The 17,897-nt window shown below is 54.0% G+C and overlaps 1 protein-coding gene across 7 annotated transcripts in view; it reads right to left on the bottom strand.

Moving 5' to 3' along the window:
* Positions 1–17,897, bottom strand: part of PLCH2 (phospholipase C eta 2) — a 1,499,317-nt gene that overhangs the window by 186,588 nt on the left and 1,294,832 nt on the right. For all 7 annotated transcript variants that reach the window (XM_085609277.1, XM_085609254.1, XM_085609273.1 and 4 more), the window contains one exon: positions 566–673. In XM_085609277.1, the coding sequence (XP_085465403.1) occupies positions 566–673 (108 nt within the window). The remainder of the gene's footprint in view (positions 1–565; positions 674–17,897) is intronic.

Below are 17,897 nucleotides of genomic sequence, written 5' to 3' on the forward strand. Positions count from 1 at the left end.
AGCCTTTTTTTCTGTAACAAACAGGGCACGGAAACTATTCCTATATGTTGTAGAGTAAAACACTTCCAATCAAGCAGCACAGTCACTGACAGACTTTCTATGCTGATAATAATGTCGTGTTTAGCATCTCTTCCTGTTCAGCCTTCAGTCATACACCTCACCTGAACATCAGAGAAGTTTAACACCAGCAAGAGCCGGGAGGGGCGTTATAAAAAAAAAAGTCTCATCCAATGGTACAGTTTTCTTCTAATGAAACATAGTGTTAACAGAAAGCATCGTGTGATCTTGGGAACAAACGGGACTAGGCAGACTGCTTTCTATCTTAATAGGTTGAATTGCAAATGACTTTCTTAGCAATGCTTGCTGAGGACTCAAGCTTCTTTTGAAGGACTCCTGCTCTTGTACAAGGTCAACCCGAAATGCTCCAGTCTCTTTGCAGAGGCATCAGACTTTTAGAACAGGATCAGATTGCATGTCCGCACCATGTCACGAGAGCCCCTCGGGCCCCGCGGTGACTGCTGCGCAGACTCCGCGGCATTGCCATTCGGCGGCGTCTTCCACTTACATCTCCGTTCATCAGCTTACAGTCGTCATCAATCTCGTCGGCGCTGTCCTCATCAGACACGTCACCTTCCTCTGCGTCCTCGCTGATGTTCGCTGGAAGCTTCTTTCCCTGGAATATAATAACGAGACATATGAGCATGGGGCCGGTTCCAGGAAGAAAGAATCTGAAGGTGGGTGGGGGTGGGGGGGGGAGGGGCAAGGCTCTCGGGGGTGAGGTGGAATGTTATGAGGGTGGGCTCTCGAGGGTGAGGTGGAATGCTATGAGGGTGGGCTCTCGGGGTGAGATGGAATGATATGAGGGTTGTCACTCGGCGTGAGGTGGAGGGCTATGAGGGTGGGCTCTCGGGGTGAGGTGGAAGGCTATGAGGGTGGGCTCTCGGGGGTGAGGTGGAATGCTTTGAGGATGGGCTCTCAGGGTGAGGTGGAATGCTATGAGGGTGGGTTCTCGGGGTGAGATGGAATGCTATGATGGTGGGCTCTCGGGGTGAGGTAGAATGCTATGAGGGTGGGCTGTAGGGGGTGAGGTGGAATTCTATGTGGGTGGGCTCTCGGGGGTGAGATGGAATGCTTTGAGGGTGGGCTCTCGGGGTGAGGTGGAATGCTATGAGGGTGGGCTCTCGGGGTGAGATGGAATGATATGAGGGTGGGCAGTCAGGTGAGGTGGAGGTCTATGAGGGTGGACTCTCGGGGGTGAGGTGGTATTCTATGAGGGTGGGATCTCGGGGTAAGCTGGAATGCCATGAGGGGGTGAGGTGGAATTCTATGAGGGTGGGCTCTCGGGGTGAGATCGAATGCTATGAGGATGGGCTCTCTGGGTGAGGTGGAATGCCATGAGGGTGGGCTCTCGGGGGTGAGGTGGAATGCTTTGAGGATGGGCTCTCAGGGTGAGGTGGAATACTATGAGGGTGGGTTCTCGGGGTGAGATGGAATGCTATGAGGGTGGGCTCTCGGGGTGAGGTAGAATGCTATGAGGGTGGGCTGTCGGGGGTGAGGTGGAATTCTATGAGGGTGGGCTCTCGGGGGTAAGATGGAATGCTTTGAGGGTGGGCTCTCGGGGTGAGGTGGAATGCTATGAGGGTCGGCTCTCGGGGTGAGATGGAATGATATGAGGGTGGGCAGTCGGGGTGAGGTGGAGGGCTATGAGGGTGGGCTCTCGGGGTGAGGTGGAAGGCTATGAGGGTGGGCTCTCGGGGGTGAGGTGGAATGCTTTGAGGATGGGCTCTCAGGGTGAGGTGGAATGCTATGAGGGTGGGTTCTCGGGGTGAGATGGAATGCTATGAGGGTGGGCTCTCGGGGTGAGGTAGAATGCTATGAGGGTGGGCTGTCGGGGTGAGGTGGAATTCTATGAGGGTGGGCTCTCGGGGGTAAGATGGAATGCTTTGAGGGTGGGCTCTCGGGGTGAGATGGAATGATATGAGGGTTGGCACTCGGCGTGAGGTGGAGGGCTATGAGGGTGGGCTCTCGGGGTGAGGTGGAAGGCTATGAGGGTGGGCTCTCGGGGGTGAGGTGGAATGCTTTGAGGATGGGCTCTCAGGGTGAGGTGGAATGCTATGAGGGTGGGTTCTCAGGGTGAGATGGAATGCTATGAGGGTGGGCTCTCGGGGTGAGGTAGAATGCTATGAGGGTGGGCTGTCGGGGGTGAGGTGGAATTCTATGAGGGTGGGCTCTCGGGGGTGAGATGGAATGCTTTGAGGGTGGGCTCTCGGGGTGAGGTGGAATGCTATGAGGGTGGGCTCTCGGGGTGAGATGGAATGATATGAGGGTGGGCAGTCGGGTGAGGTGGAGGTCTATGAGTGTGGACTCTCGGGGGTGAGGTGGTATTCTATGAGGGTGGGATCTCGGGGTAAGCTGGAATGCCATGAGGGGGTGAGGTGGAATTCTATGAGGGTGGGCTCTCGGGGTGAGATGGAATGCTATGAGGATGGGCTCTCTGGGTGAGGTGGAATGCCATGAGGGTGGGCTCTCGGGGGTGAGGTGGAATGCTTTGAGGATGGGCTCTCAGGGTGAGGTGGAATACTATGAGGGTGGGTTCTCGGGGTGAGATGGAATGCTATGAGGGTGGGCTCTCGGGGTGAGGTAGAATGCTATGAGGGTGGGCTGTCGGGGGTGAGGTGGAATTCTATGAGGGTGGGCTCTAGGGGGTAAGATGGAATGCTTTGAGGGTGGGCTCTCGGGGTGAGGTGGAATGCTATGAGGGTGGGCTCTCGGGGGTGAGGTGGAATTCTATGAGGGTGGGCTCTCGGGGTAAGGTGGAATGTCATGAGGGGGTGAGGTGGAATTCTATGAGGGTGGACTCTCGGGGATGAGGTGGAATTCTATGAGGGTGGGCTCTTGGGGGTGAGGTGGAATGCTATGAGGGTGAAGTCATAAGTGTGAGGTTAAGTGTTGTGGGTTGTTTTAGGAGAGGAAAGGCGGGGCGAGGGTGTGGTATGCTGTATATATAGGAAAGCATTCTACAGAAGGGTGTGGGTGTGGTAGGGTGAGGTGAGGTGGAATGGTGTGCATCTGTTGTAAGGATGTGGGTGATAAAGATGGGGTTAAGTTGTATGGGAGTATTCTTAGGAGATAAAAGATGATGTGGAGGTCTTAGGGGATAGATGGGAGAGTGTGGTGCCGAAGGGTGGGGATGCCAAGTGAGGTAGAATGGTGTGAATATAAGGCTGAGTGGTATGGGCGTGTGGTTACAGGGAGAGAGGTTGTGTTGGGTGGGATGTGTGTGTCTGAGTCAGAAGAGGTGAGTTGGGAAGGGTGGAGGAGCATGCTGTGTAGGGAGTGTGGGTGCGGTGAGGTATGAATATGTTGTGTAGTCGGCATATGGGGTGTGATAATGGTGGAGTTGAGTGTTTTGGGTTGTAGTTAGTACGCGTTGGGTGGATGTGTCGTATACTGAATAGATCGGAAAGCATATCGTAGAAGGGTAGGGATGTGATAAGGTGAGGTGGAATAATATCAAAGTAGGGTAAGGCGGGTGATGTGGAAGTGTTGGGTGGCGTGGGAGAGTTCTTAGGAGAGTATGGTGAGGTGGCGAGGCAAGAACATGGGATAGGTAATGGTGTGCCTGGGCGATATGGAGGCGTAAATTGGTGGGAAGGGGGGAGAGTTAGGTGAAAGAGCGTGTTGCAGAAATATGACAATATATGTAGCGGAACAGTGTGCTAGTGGTGTAAAGTGGGTTAACAAGGGTGGAGCTGGCTGGGGGGTGTGGTTAGGTCAGAAGAGGTGGGGTGGGGAGGGAGGTGTGAGAGACACGTGGAGGAAAGTGTCAACTCTGGGCAGGAATCAGTGAGGGTGAATCGAGACAAGGTGAGGTGCTGCAGTAGCGGGTGCCAAGGAGTCATATCCATTAGAAAAGAACAGCAGGTCCTTAGCACAACAGTCAACCTTCAACTGGATGCCTCCAATAAATCAGCAGCTCTGTGGCAGTCCCCAGAGAGATCCACCCTGCTTTTCAAAAAGGTTTCTATTCAATTTGAAATGTTTTTACAAGTCCATATGAATAATGGAAAATGCCTGTACCAGTGATGAATGGCTATGCGTGCACCTTCATGTCACAGTTTCCGGCCTTACATCTATAAAGCTGCATTAGATCAGGGACCTCGCTACAAGGGGTGTCTACGGGAAACAATGCTGAAGGAGGAAAGGGCAAAAGGGGTAGGCGAGAAGAATATATGCAGACTCATTCCATAACCTCAAACTCTCCTACCCTTAGGCCCTCATTATAAGTGCCCAGAGAGATACATATATCCAGGTAATAAATAAATCCAGAGCGTGGGAAAATCTGGGCCATTACAAGTGGAATCACAAGGGTCCACTTCTAATTTTTTTGACGTTCCGGTGGTGCAATGTGCCCCAACATATTTACAAGGCCATGTAAAGTCACTTTATGTGGCTTTTCATGGCCATGTAAATGTCTGCCCCTTTCACGCAGAACACCGTGGGTGGTGCTGTGAGTGTTCCCAAACATCACCCATGGAATCTAACATATTCCCAGTTTTACCAGATATCATAAACCTGGGAATGTGTCAGAATCTAACACTACCCCAGGGGAAGCATTAGGGAGGTGCAACGAGGATAAATGTTTTCATTTCTCCTTGTTTTTTCCTTTTTCCATATATGCTGCATTCTGCAGAACACATAGAAAGAGGAGATTGCCTGAATTGATTGATTTTGTGCAGGAACGTGTTCCTACCTTGTTAGACGGCGACCTCAGAGGAGCCCGGAAAGGGGGTCCTGACTACCCTGAGACCCACCCTCAAAGTATCGTAGCCGGGTACTGGCGGGAGACTCCCCAGGGGGAGGAATCTCGCAGCTAGGATCGTACTTCTGGCGCCACACGACACAGAGTAATCACACCGGTTATTCTCAGAAACAATCTTTATCAAGTAGGCTATCACGGCAAATATGTACACGGTGTGCACGGGTGCAAGAGTCTCGGAAAGGTAGGGGGGTAGCGGGACAGTCTTTGGCAAAAGTTCAAGCAGGGACGTATCCGGCGCACAGCTCACAATCCTCGAGCCGGGGGATACGGGGTCGTAGTCGGGGTCCGGCGGGGATGTTACGATCTTTCGGGAGCCGCGAGTCACTCAGCAGGCTTAGGCGTAAGTTCAGAGATGTTACGATCTTTCGGGAGCCGCGAGTCACTCAGCAGGCTTAGGCGCAAGTTCAGAGATGTTACGATCTTTCAGGAGCCGCGAGTCACTCAGCAGGCTTAGGCGTAAGTTCAGAGATGTTACGATCTTTCGGGAGCCGCGAGTCACTCAGCAGGCTTAGGCGTAAGTTCAGAGATGTTACGATCTTTCGGGAGCCGCGAGTCACTCAGCAGGCTTAGGCGCAAGTTCAGAGATGTTACGATCTTTCAGGAGCCGCGAGTCACTCAGCAGGCTTACGTTGTTCCAGCGTCGAATCTGCGGACCGGCCCGGAGCACCCCTTGTTATAGGTCGACCCCTCTTTGATGTCCGGGGTCGGTGGAGGCAGGGGTCTTGTCACCTGGGGGTCGCTTGTCGGGGTTTCCTGCTATTGTCTTTTGATCTCGTTCAGGGCCGGGCCGGGAGGAGTCCCAGACACCCAGCAGGCGTGGAGCCAGCTCTCAGGGAGGCCGGAGGGCCGATCGAAACCCATCGTCCCAGGGGAGTCCAGAGGTGCGATAGAAACTGCTCCTCCCTCTCTCATCCCCCTGGAAGTGTGATGTCCTCCAGCCGGAGTGGCGCCTCTAGGCCAGGGTCGCGCTGGGGCCGGGCGGCCATCTTGACGCATGAAGTGGGCATGCGGGCCCGGGGTGGCCGAAAGGAGGGAGGCCATGGACGGGGATGTCCGGGCCGGGTGCGGGTGTTCTGGTAGGAGGGGCCGGCTGGGCCGGGTGGTTGGGGCTGCAGGTACCAGGTTTCGGTGGTGCGGGTGCACGGAGGGCCGTTCTGCGAGGCCGGGTCCAACACGCGTCCCCCCCAGCTGAAAGCCGGAGAGAACTGCCCATCATCTTGGGGGGTTCTCTTCGCTGAGGCGGAAGAACCGGGAGAGGCCGTCGGCGTTGGCGTGGTCCGTACCAGGGCGGTGTTCTACGGTGAAATCCATCCCCTGGAGGGAGATTGACCACCGCAGTAGCTTGGGGTTTTCTCCTCGCATCTGCATGAGCCACCGCAAGGGCCGATGGTCAGTTTGGACTCTGAAATGCGTGCCGAACAGGTAGGGTCGTAGCTTCTTGAGTGCCCAGACCACGGCAAAGGCTTCGCGCTCTATGGTGCTCCACCTCTGCTCTCGGGGCAGCAGCCGCCGACTGAGGAAGGCGACGGGCTGGTCTAGGCCTTGGTCATTCACTTGGGACAGGACGGCCCCAATGCCATGTTCGGAGGCATCGGTCTGGACTAGGAACTCCTTGGCATAGTCGGGAGCCTGGAGGACGGGAGCAGTGCACATGGCCTTTTTTAGAGCATCGAAAGCCTCTTGGCAGGCAGCCGTCCACTGCACCTTCTTTGGCTGTTTTTTAGATGTGAGTTCGGTGAGAGGGCCGACCAGGCTGCCATATCCCCGAATGAAGCGTCGGTAGTATCCTGTGAGTCCCAGGAAGGCTCGGACCTCCGTCTGGGTGATGGGTGGTTCCCAGGCCAGGATGGCGTCGATCTTTGGTTGTAGAGGGGCTACCTGGCCGCTCCCGACCCGGTGCCCCAGGTAGACTACGGAGCCTTGCCCGATCTGGCACTTGCTAGCTTTTACTGTGAGGCCTGCCTGGCGCAGGGCGGTTAGCACCCTCCGGAGGTGCTGGAGATGCTCACTCCACTCCGGACTGAAGACGGCGATATCGTCTAGATATGCCGCGCTGAACTGTTCCAACCCGGCCAGGACCCTATTCACCAGTCGCTGGAAAGTTGCCGGGGCATTTTTCATCCCGAAGGGCATCACGCGGAAGCGGTAGTGCCCGTCGGGGGTGGAGAAAGCGGACCGCTCCTTGGCTCCTTCGGTGAGCGCAATCTGCCAGTATCCGCAGGTGAGGTCGAATGTGCTGAGGAACCGAGCTGCCCCTAGTCGGTCAATGAGTTCGTCGGCTCGTGGAATGGGGTGGGCATCGGCTCGGGTAACGTCATTGAGCCCCCGGTAATCCACGCAGAATCGGAGCTCGGGGGCGACACCGGGGGCCGCTGCCTTCGGGACCAGGACCACGGGGCTGGCCCAGGGACTGTCAGAGGGCTCAATCACCCCCAGGGTCAGCATCTTCGAGACCTCATCTTGAATGCAGGCCCGGACCCGGTCAGGAACCCGGTAGGCTCGGTGTCTCACCGGCGGGCTGTCCCCGGTGTCCACGTCATGAACACACCAGTTGGTGACCCGGGGGGTCAGAGAGAAGAGATCGGCAAATTGTCTTAGGAGCTGGCGGCAGTCCGCTTGTTGTTGGGCCGTGAGGGCTGGGGAAAGGTTCACTCCCTCCACGGAGCCATCCTGCTCCTTGACACACAGGAGGTCCGGGAGGGGATCCGACTCATCTTCGGCCCCGTCATCGGTGGCCAGCAGGAGGCTCAGTTCTGTCCGCACGAAGTGAGGCTTGAGTCGGTTCACATGCAGGACCCGGAGGGGGTCCCGGGGCGACTGGACGTCCACCAAGTACGTAACTGGACTCTTTCGCTCCACCACCTTGTACGGCCCAGTCCATCGGTCCTGGAGGGCGCCAGGCTTCACGGGGGCCATGACCCACACCTGCTGGCCCGGCTGAAACTCAACCAGAGTGGCATTCTGGTCGTACCAGCGTTTCATCTCTTCTTGACTCGCCTCCAGGTTGGCCTCGGCCAGTTCTCGGAACTTCCTGGTCTGGTTCCGGAGGGCCAAGACGTATGGGAACACATCTCGGGGGGTGGTCTGGGGTGCCGCCTCCCACTCTTCCTTTACCAAACTGAGGGGACCTCGGACGGGGTGCCCATAGAGTAACTCAAACGGGCTGAATCCTAGGGACTTCTGGGGGACCTCTCTATACGCGAACAATAGGCAAGGGAGCAGGACGTCCCACTTCCGCCGGAGGGGTTCGTCTAGGCCAGCGATCATCCCTTTCAAGGTCCTATTAAATCTTTCTACTAGGCCGTTTCCTTGGGGATGGTACGGGGTGGTGAACTTATAGGACACTCCACATTGTTGCCACAGGGACGTCATATACTTTGAGATAAAATTAGTGCCGCGATCGCTCACGACCTCGCGGGGAAACCCCACCCTGGAAAAGATCCCCATCAGGGCCCGGCCCACCACAGGGGCCGTAATGGTGCGCAGGGGGATAGCCTCTGGGTAGCGGGTGGCGTGGTCCACTAGGACCAAGATAAAACGGTGGCCTTGGGAGGTGGGGGGGTCCAGTGGTCCCACGATGTCGATCCCGACTCGTTCGAAGGGGGTACTGACGACCGGGAAGGGTTGGAGGGGAGCCTTGAGTTTCCCTCCACTCTTTCCACTAGCCTGGCACGTGGGGCAGGACTTGCAATGGGCCTCTACCGCTGCTCTCATCTTAGGCCAGTAAAAATGGGTCACAAGACGGTTGTACGTCTTGTCCTGTCCCAGGTGACCGGCGAGGGGGACGTCGTGGGCTAAACCCAGGAGGAAACCTCGGAAGCGGAGGGGTACCACCAGTACCCGTCCCGATCCCAGCTCCACCGACTTCTGCTCACTGTACAGGATGTTATTCTCCCAATAGATTTGGTGCGTCCCGGTCTGGTCACCTGCGGCTTGGCCCTCGGCTAGGCGCCGCAGCCCGACCAGGGACGGGCAAGTGGCTTGCTCCCTGCAAAACTCCTCCCGAGTGGGTCCGCCCTCGTGGCGCCATTGGGCCAACTCGGGTAGATCGCCTAACTCAGGGACTGGGTCCGGGTCGGATGGTGTGGGTTCATCGCTAGCGACGGACCCTTCTGATGGGGGGACGGAAGGACCCTCGGCGGGGACTGCTCTGATCTCTTCGATCGGGATGCTCTCGACCTCCCTCTGGGGAGTGAGTCGGGCGGACATAGATCGGGTGGTGGCGCACACCCACTCGGGGAGTCCCATCATTCCCAGGTGGGCCTTACGCTCTACGTGCTTCCATGGGGAACTCTCTAGGTCGTTCCCTAAAAGGCAGTCGACCGGCTGGGAGGTTCTTACGGCCACCTTGAGTTTGCCTATCACCCCTCCCCACTCAAATGGCACCAGGGCTACCTGGCACATGCTCTCTCTATTGTCTGCGGATATCACAGGGCAAAAGACGTTGGGGAGGATCTGCTCTTCGGGGACTAGGTGCCTGAGGACACCGGTGATACTGGCCCCGGTGTCTCGCAGGGCCTCTACTTGGTGGCCATTGATTTTGACAAGCTGCCCATACTTCTGGGTGTTGGAGGGGAGGAGGCTACCAGGGACCATCTCCCTATCTCCCAGGGATACTAGGGCCATTGCTGCGGGTTCCCACTCTTCGGATTCCTCTGCCCCCTCCCCCAGGGCTACGCTGGCTATCTGTCTCATCGGGGGGACTTGGGGGGCCATGGGGCACTCTGGGTCATTGGCGTAGTGCCCGGGTTTCTGGCAGCGAAAACATGTGACGGTCACCCGGTGTCCCCGTTTCCCAGGGGGCCCGGTTACTGGTGGAGGGGGCGCCGGGAAAGGTGGAGGTGGTGTCTTCGGGGGGCTAGGCTGGGACTCTCTCGGCCCTCCCTGGTTCCCTCCTCCTCTCTGGCGGGGTGGTCCCTGACTGGTTCGGGGGTACTCTCCTACCATGCCCCGGGAGACCCGGGTGTTGGTCCAGCGGTCGGCCTCCACAGCCAGCTTCCGGGGATCTGTGAGCTTACTGTCCAGCAGATGTTGACGTAGCTCTACGAAGCAGTTCGCAGCTAGATGTTCCCACAACATGAGATCAGTGAGTTCGGCCAGGGTGGTGACCTTGCTGCCCTTGGTCCACCCATCGAAGGCCCGACTGAAAAAGTTTACATATTCCACCCATGTGGTGCCCGGGATCTTCCTGCAGTCCCGGAACCGCTGACGGTACATTTCTGGGGTGAGGCCGTATCTTGTGAGTAGAGCCTCTTTCATGTGGCTGTAGGAGGTCTGCAGGGAGAGGGGTAGGTCGAGCAGGGTGTCCCTTCCTTCGCTCAGAAACCGCCCCCACAACCCCGCCCCCCAGTCCTTCTCCGGGATCCGATGGGAGGTCATGGCGACCTCATAGGCCCGAAACCATTGCTGAATGTCATCGTTTTTATAATATTCCTTGACCACATCCTTCGGGATGTGGACCTTCTGTTCCGCTGGGGAGACCGTCTCTCGGTTACTTGGGGGCCTCCCTTCCTCGTTTCGGGCCTTGAGCTCGAGTTCCTTTAAGCTGCGTTCGTGCTCCAGCTGGAGCTTCCTTCCTTCGTGCTCCCGTTGGAGCTTTTTCTCCTCCAGTTCGCCTTGTACACGCATTTGTTCTACCGCTAGTTTTTTTTCCGCTAACTTCAACTCGCCCTCAATTTTGAGTTTGGCTAGCTCTAGTTCATGATTGCGGCTTCTCTCTCTGTCCGCGAGTTCTTCTGGGGAGAAGCCCCCGTCTGGTACGCCTCCTCGCACCTGATTGCTGCTGCTTTCACTTTGGGGAGGTTCGGTTTCGTCGGGGCGCTCCCCCGTGCCTTCCGGGCGGGAGGCCCCGGTCTCCACCCAAGTTTTCAGTGCTTTCTGCAAATCTTCCTTCGTGTTGAGACCAGTGGTAGCGATTTTAAGTTCTTTGCAAAACTGCTTCAGCTCCTTGTGTGTATATTCTCCTAGATGCTCCACCTGGAACACCCTGTTGGCGTTGGTTTCTGCGGGGCTCATGGCGCTTCCTTCTGCCATCCTTGTCGGTGGTGCGTCCGTTGTTCACGGTACGATCTCTAGGTGATGGGCCCGAATCCCGTCGCTTGCCACCAATGTTAGACGGCGACCTCAGAGGAGCCCGGAAAGGGGGTCCTGACTACCCTGAGACCCACCCTCAAAGTATCGTAGCCGGGTACTGGCGGGAGACTCCCCAGGGGGAGGAATCTCGCAGCTAGGATCGTACTTCTGGCGCCACACGACACAGAGTAATCACACCGGTTATTCTCAGAAACAATCTTTATCAAGTAGGCTATCACGGCAAATATGTACACGGTGTGCACGGGTGCAAGAGTCTCGGAAAGGTAGGGGGGTAGCGGGACAGTCTTTGGCAAAAGTTCAAGCAGGGACGTATCCGGCGCACAGCTCACAATCCTCGAGCCGGGGGATACGGGGTCGTAGTCGGGGTCCGGCGGGGATGTTACGATCTTTCGGGAGCCGCGAGTCACTCAGCAGGCTTAGGCGTAAGTTCAGAGATGTTACGATCTTTCGGGAGCCGCGAGTCACTCAGCAGGCTTAGGCGCAAGTTCAGAGATGTTACGATCTTTCAGGAGCCGCGAGTCACTCAGCAGGCTTAGGCGTAAGTTCAGAGATGTTACGATCTTTCGGGAGCCGCGAGTCACTCAGCAGGCTTAGGCGTAAGTTCAGAGATGTTACGATCTTTCGGGAGCCGCGAGTCACTCAGCAGGCTTAGGCGCAAGTTCAGAGATGTTACGATCTTTCAGGAGCCGCGAGTCACTCAGCAGGCTTACGTTGTTCCAGCGTCGAATCTGCGGACCGGCCCGGAGCACCCCTTGTTATAGGTCGACCCCTCTTTGATGTCCGGGGTCGGTGGAGGCAGGGGTCTTGTCACCTGGGGGTCGCTTGTCGGGGTTTCCTGCTATTGTCTTTTGATCTCGTTCAGGGCCGGGCCGGGAGGAGTCCCAGACACCCAGCAGGCGTGGAGCCAGCTCTCAGGGAGGCCGGAGGGCCGATCGAAACCCATCGTCCCAGGGGAGTCCAGAGGTGCGATAGAAACTGCTCCTCCCTCTCTCATCCCCCTGGAAGTGTGATGTCCTCCAGCCGGAGTGGCGCCTCTAGGCCAGGGTCGCGCTGGGGCCGGGCGGCCATCTTGACGCATGAAGTGGGCATGCGGGCCCGGGGTGGCCGAAAGGAGGGAGGCCATGGACGGGGATGTCCGGGCCGGGTGCGGGTGTTCTGGTAGGAGGGGCCGGCTGGGCCGGGTGGTTGGGGCTGCAGGTACCAGGTTTCGGTGGTGCGGGTGCACGGAGGGCCGTTCTGCGAGGCCGGGTCCAACATACCTGCACAAAATCAATCAGCCCCGGAACGCAGGCACCCTTGCACCATGATGCAAGGATTCCTGCATTGGCACATGGCTGCCCATTGTGCGTGAGCGCAGGGGAAATGGACAAGAATTTAGATACGGTGCATTCCTGCCCTTTTGTTTTGACGTAGGACAGTGCAGCAAAATTCCTTACTTCGGTGATGAGTGGTGGCAGGCAGTGGACTATCAAGGGTTGAGTGCGTGAAGGGTGCTGCCCTACGCCAAAACCTCATAAATGAGGCCATAGATTTGTACACTTCCTTGCATGTCTCTAGTAATGTGGTAGTAAATGCACCCAGGGCCAGTAAATTAATGCTACTAGTGGCTCGGCAGCACTTTTTGAGCCACCCACTGAAGTAGCTCTTTTAAACATGTCTCGGGTCTGCCATTGCAGCTGTGTGCAGTTTTAAACTGCCATTTTGACCTGGCAAAATAAACCTTTTGCGAGGCCTAAACCTTCCTTTTTAATACATATAAGTCACCCATAGGGTGGACCCTGAACAGCCCAGAGGGCAGGGTGCAGTGCATTTAAAAAATAGGACATTTGCTTTAAAGTTTTACATGTTCTGATAGTGAAAAACTTATAAATGTGTTTTTCACTCCTGCAAGGATGACCTCTCCCATAGGCTAAGTTACCGTATTCCATTTAATAACCTATAATTTCCAATTGGCAGCAGGTAGGTAGGTCAAGTTTGGTGTCTAAAGAATTATAATCAAAAGCCCACTTTAGAGGTAAAGTCAGATTTTAAATCACAATTCTGAAAATGCCACTTTTAGAAAGATGGCATTTACTTGTCCTAAGGAGCTGTCACCTAACTCATTGCAAATCTCAAAGGCCCTGTCTGAGCACTCTCACAAAGGGGTTTGACATTACATTATTGTAACCCCAAACAATCTGGGGCCATGGCAAGGAGGCAGGAAATTTCAAGCACCTCAGTGGGGGAGAGGTTGGTGGAAACCTCTAGAAGGTTCCTCTACTTCAAAGTCTGCATCAGGTGTAAATATTGGTACCTTAGACCCAACTCTTCAGTACACTTATGAACCTGTGCACTCTGCCACGAAAAAAGATTTCTGTGCTGCTGAAATGACTGCTACTCTGCTGGACTTCTGCTCTAAAGGACTGCTGCCCTGCTGTGCTGCCCGATTGTCTGGGTGAGAAGGATTGGACCTGAATTTCTGAATCCAGGACCCCAGAGTGACTCTAAGGGCTAGGTGGCTGGACTCCTGATCAGAAGCTGGTTTACAAAAACCTTGAACCCAGCACTTGGACTCTGCCATCTGTGAATCCTGTTCTCCCAAGTGGTGTCATCCCAGTCCTGGACCTTTGAAAGTGGGCCTGAAGGAGCTCTGCCCGCCCAGCTCAGAATCGAGCAGAACTGACGTTCCTCATCTGTGGCGCAGCACATCTCCTGCAGTACTAGCACATCACCCCTTCTGCTCTATGCATTGCCTTTGGAACCGATGAATCGCCTCTGCTGTGCGGGCTTCCCCAACGCAAAGACTTCACATCGTCATCAGAGCGGACACATCTCCACTCAAGCACATCACCTCGCCCAATGCAGCCCACTGGAACAACTGCTGCGCCATGCATCTCAATGCAAGGACATCGAATCACACATCACAGCTCCACAAAACCAACACTAGGTGAGCATTCTCCTCGCCTGGACCTTGCATCACCTCTGCTGCATGACGCATCCTCAACTAGGGCCTCTGCACCTCTTCGCAACCAGGACTCAGGTACTGTTTTTCAGCAGGCCTGAGTGGGTTCCTGCAGCTGGCCAACACTCCTTCGCGGACGGCATGAACTTGCGACTTTGTACCAGTCCGGTGCAACAAGATAACTAGAGCCGGTGGTTTGTACCTTTTGATGCTATTTTCCCTTAAAATTGCATATCTCTGATTCAACTGATTGGATTTTTTGTCATTCTGGTCTTGATTTATTTATTAAAATGTACTACATTTTTCTAAATTGGTGTTGGCTTTTTCTTGTGTTGTGTTTTCACTTTATTACTGTTCGTCTTCTGCATGAATACTTTACACATTGCCTCCAAGTTAAGCGTGACTGCTCTGTGCCAAGCTACCAGATGGTTGAGCACAGGTTAATTTGGGGTTTGCTTGTGACTTCACCCTGACAAGGATTGTGGTTGCTGTTAGAGTAGGGTTTCACCCATCTACACCAATAACCCGATTTACTACAAGTTCCCTAAATGAAATTAATTCAGTTCACCGCCTGCCACAGGCCATCACATGGAGAATCTCAATAGTGCAGATGTGATCCCGCTCCAATTGTTTTCATGTTTAAATTCTTCTCTTACAGACAGCTCTCTCTCTGGGGGACGTTCTGCTTTGGCGCGCAGCCTTACTGCTGTGAGTGTTTGAATCCTGCCCGCAACCAACCCCTGCTTCCTCCCGCCAGCCCCTCTTGGGCACACACAGAAGAAAACCAACTGTCAGTTTTCACAATAGATGCTTCCATAGCTGCCTCCAGTGGCTTGTAAGAGAGTCAGTTTTAGAAATGAAACCTGACAACATCCGAGGAGAGGGCAAAGAGAAGAGAGCAGCTAAACCAGCGGGGTGTGCCGACATCCGTCTCCAGTGGTATGCTTTGTGCTTGGCCCTTCAAAAGACACAATGACAAGGCTTGAGGTTTGTGGCCCGCTCCCATTTTCAGGTTTCACCCCAACCCTTCTCCAAAACCATTTAACAAAGTAGCATCTTCATCTGAAATATCAAGTTTTTACAAGGAAAAATCACATAGAAAATTCTCTCTTTTAGCATTGATTGACTTGAAGGAGTTGCCTACATTTTATGTATAAATTGCATTTTTTGGGTTAAGTGTTTTATGAAGACATTAATATGTTGCAAAAGTAAAGTGTGATAGGTTGAGACACAGATGTGTATGGCAATAATGGTCCTTTTACAGACAACTGTAATCTAATGTTTTACCCTAATCAGTTACCATGTAAAACTGATAGCCCAGGATTAGATGCATTGTACTTCAGCAATATGGAACAGTCTAGTCACTCCTTAAAAGGGCTACGCCAGCGAACACTTACATTAACAGCTGGTGGACTCCATACGTCAGTATGGGGATCTAGCGGGTAGATGTTATAAAAAATTTCAGGATATATAGATGGTTTGACAACCACATGTGTGTGCATGTAGGGATACAAGTGGTTTAATTTAAAATACAAGCATTGTTCCCTCTTTGAGGGACCAAATAGGCTGCAATCAACCTAGCAATGAAGCAAGATATATGGGTCAACATGTGAAGGCTCCTAAGTGTGAGATTTCAATGTAAGAAACAGAAGGTTGCAAATCTTAAAAATCAACCTGTTGAGGAGCTATAGAGATGGAGATCAATCAATCAATCATGGTTCTTATAAAGCACGACTACTCACTGTGAAGGTTTCAAGGCACTGAGTAGGGGGGGCGGTAATGGGGGGTGGATCTGCTGTTCAGTCGAAGAGCTAGGTCTTGAGGTCCTTCCTGAATTGCAGCAGTAACGGTGATTGCCTGAGGTGCAGAGGCAGGCAGTTCCAGGTCTTTGCAGTTAGGTAGGAGAAGGATCTTCCTCCAGCAGTCTTGCAGATTTGTGGGATGGTGGCCAGGGCCAGTTGGGCAGAGCGGAGATGTCTGGTGGGAGTGTAGAAGTAGAGGCGGTGGTTGAGGTATGCAGGTTCGTCGTTGTGGAGGGCTTTGTAGGCATGCGTGAGGAGCTTGAAGCTAAGTCTTTTGTTGATAGGTAGCTAGTGAAGGTCTCTCAGGTGGCCGGTGATGTGGCTGCGGCGTGGGATGTTCATAATGAGTTCTGTATGTTCTGCAGTTTCTTTAGAAGTTTCTGGGTGGTGCCAACATAGAATGTGTTGCTGTAGTCGAGTCTGCTACTGATGAGCACATTGGTTACCGTTTTCCTGAACTCGGTGGGGATCCATTTGAAGATCTTACGAAGCAAGCTGAGCATGTGGAAGAAGGAGGACGAAACAGCATTGATTTGGCTTTTCATTGAGAGCGAGGAGTCCAGGATGATGCTGAGGTTTCGTGTGTGGTCTGTGGGTGTGGTGGGGGTTCCCAGTACCGTGGGCCACCAAGAGCCATCCCAGGCAGAGTGGTGCAGCCCAGGATGAGGACTTCGGTCGTGTCTGAGTTAAGCTTGAGGCATCTGTCCTTCATCCAGGTGGTGACTGCCTTCATACCATTGTGGAAGTTGCTCTGTGCAGCTGTGGGTTCATGACTGAGGGAGAGAATCAGCTGTGTGTCATCGGCGTAGAAGACGATGTTGAGCCCGTGGCTTCTGACGATGGCTGCAAACGGGGTCATGAAGATGTTGAAGAGGGTAGGGCTCAGGGAGGATCTCTGAGGCACTCTGCAGATGATCTCTGTGGGTTCTGAGTTGAACGGGGGAAGTCTGACTCTCTGTGTTCGGCCGGTGAGGAAGGAGCAGATCCATTCTAGGGCTTTGTCGTGGATGCCGGTGTCATAGAGTCTTGCACAGAGGGTGTGGTGGGTGACGGTGTCGAAGGCAGCTGGGAGGTCCAGGAGGATGAGGGCAGCAGTTTTGCCTCAGTCGAGGAGGATGCGAATGTCTTCTGTAGCTGCGAGGAGAGTGGTCTCAGTGCTGTGGTTGCTTTTGAAGCCCGATTGGGAGAATTCCAGGATGTAATTTGTTATAGTGAACTCAAAAAGTTGGGCATTGATGGATTTCTCGATAACTTTGACTGGGAAGGGGTGCACAGATATGGGTCTGTAGTTCTTGAGATCGGTCGGGTCAGCAGAGGGTTTCTTCAGCAGGGTTTGATCTTTATATGCTTCCAGTCTTCAGGGAAGGTGGCAGGCTCGATGGAGCAGTTGATGGAGAGTCAGAGCTCGGATGTGATGGAGGTGCTGGCTCTGTTGAAGATGTGGAGAGGGAAGTGATTCGAGGGGGCTCTGGAGTGGAAGCTCTTCATGATCCTAAGGGTGTCATCAGAGAGGGTGGTCCAGTTGGGCAAGGTCTGCTGGGATCTGGAGCCATTGGGTGCGGTGGTTGTGGATGGGGTGGGTGGTCTTGGGGTGCAAAGCTGTTGCAAATCTCCTTGATCATGCGGTGAAGAAGGTGGCGAGGTTGTCGCCAGGACCAGACTGGCCATAGCGGGCACTGAACTGGGGGTCTAGTCAAATCCTGCTAAGTGAGCGGGAATGCAACAAATAACGGGCTAATAAGTCCCAAAGATCAGAAAAGAGAGTAAAAGAACAGAAGCAAGAAAAAGAAGTAGAGAGAGACAACCAGATGCAATCGAGAATGGACCTTGGAGCGGAATTATTGGATACCCATCAATTGTCTGTGTGATCAATCTTATCATCTGGTTATCCAATCCAAAATGAGATGCTTCTCTTGATCATAGAGAACATCTAAATGGAAGTGATTTCACTCGTGGGTGGTCCAAGGTTGTCAGAGGATTGGAATGGGAAAACCAACCATAGTTGGATGATAGGACAATTGACAGGAGTGCAGTGCTAACAAAAGACAGTGAGGTGGTGTATTAAAATAGAATTGCGAGAAAACACTAACAATTTAATACGTGTCTCGCATACTAAATAAAACAACAGTGCAGAAAAGCAGTATTAAACAAATGACTGCCGTGTAGAAAGGTCGACATGTTTCAGCCAAATGAGATACATTTACCCCTGCGGCTTTCTTCAGGACCTATGTTGTTATAT

This window comes from Triturus cristatus, chromosome 1_2 (genome assembly GCF_964204655.1).
Source record: "Triturus cristatus chromosome 1_2, aTriCri1.1, whole genome shotgun sequence".
Classification (NCBI taxonomy): domain Eukaryota; kingdom Metazoa; phylum Chordata; class Amphibia; order Caudata; family Salamandridae; genus Triturus; species Triturus cristatus.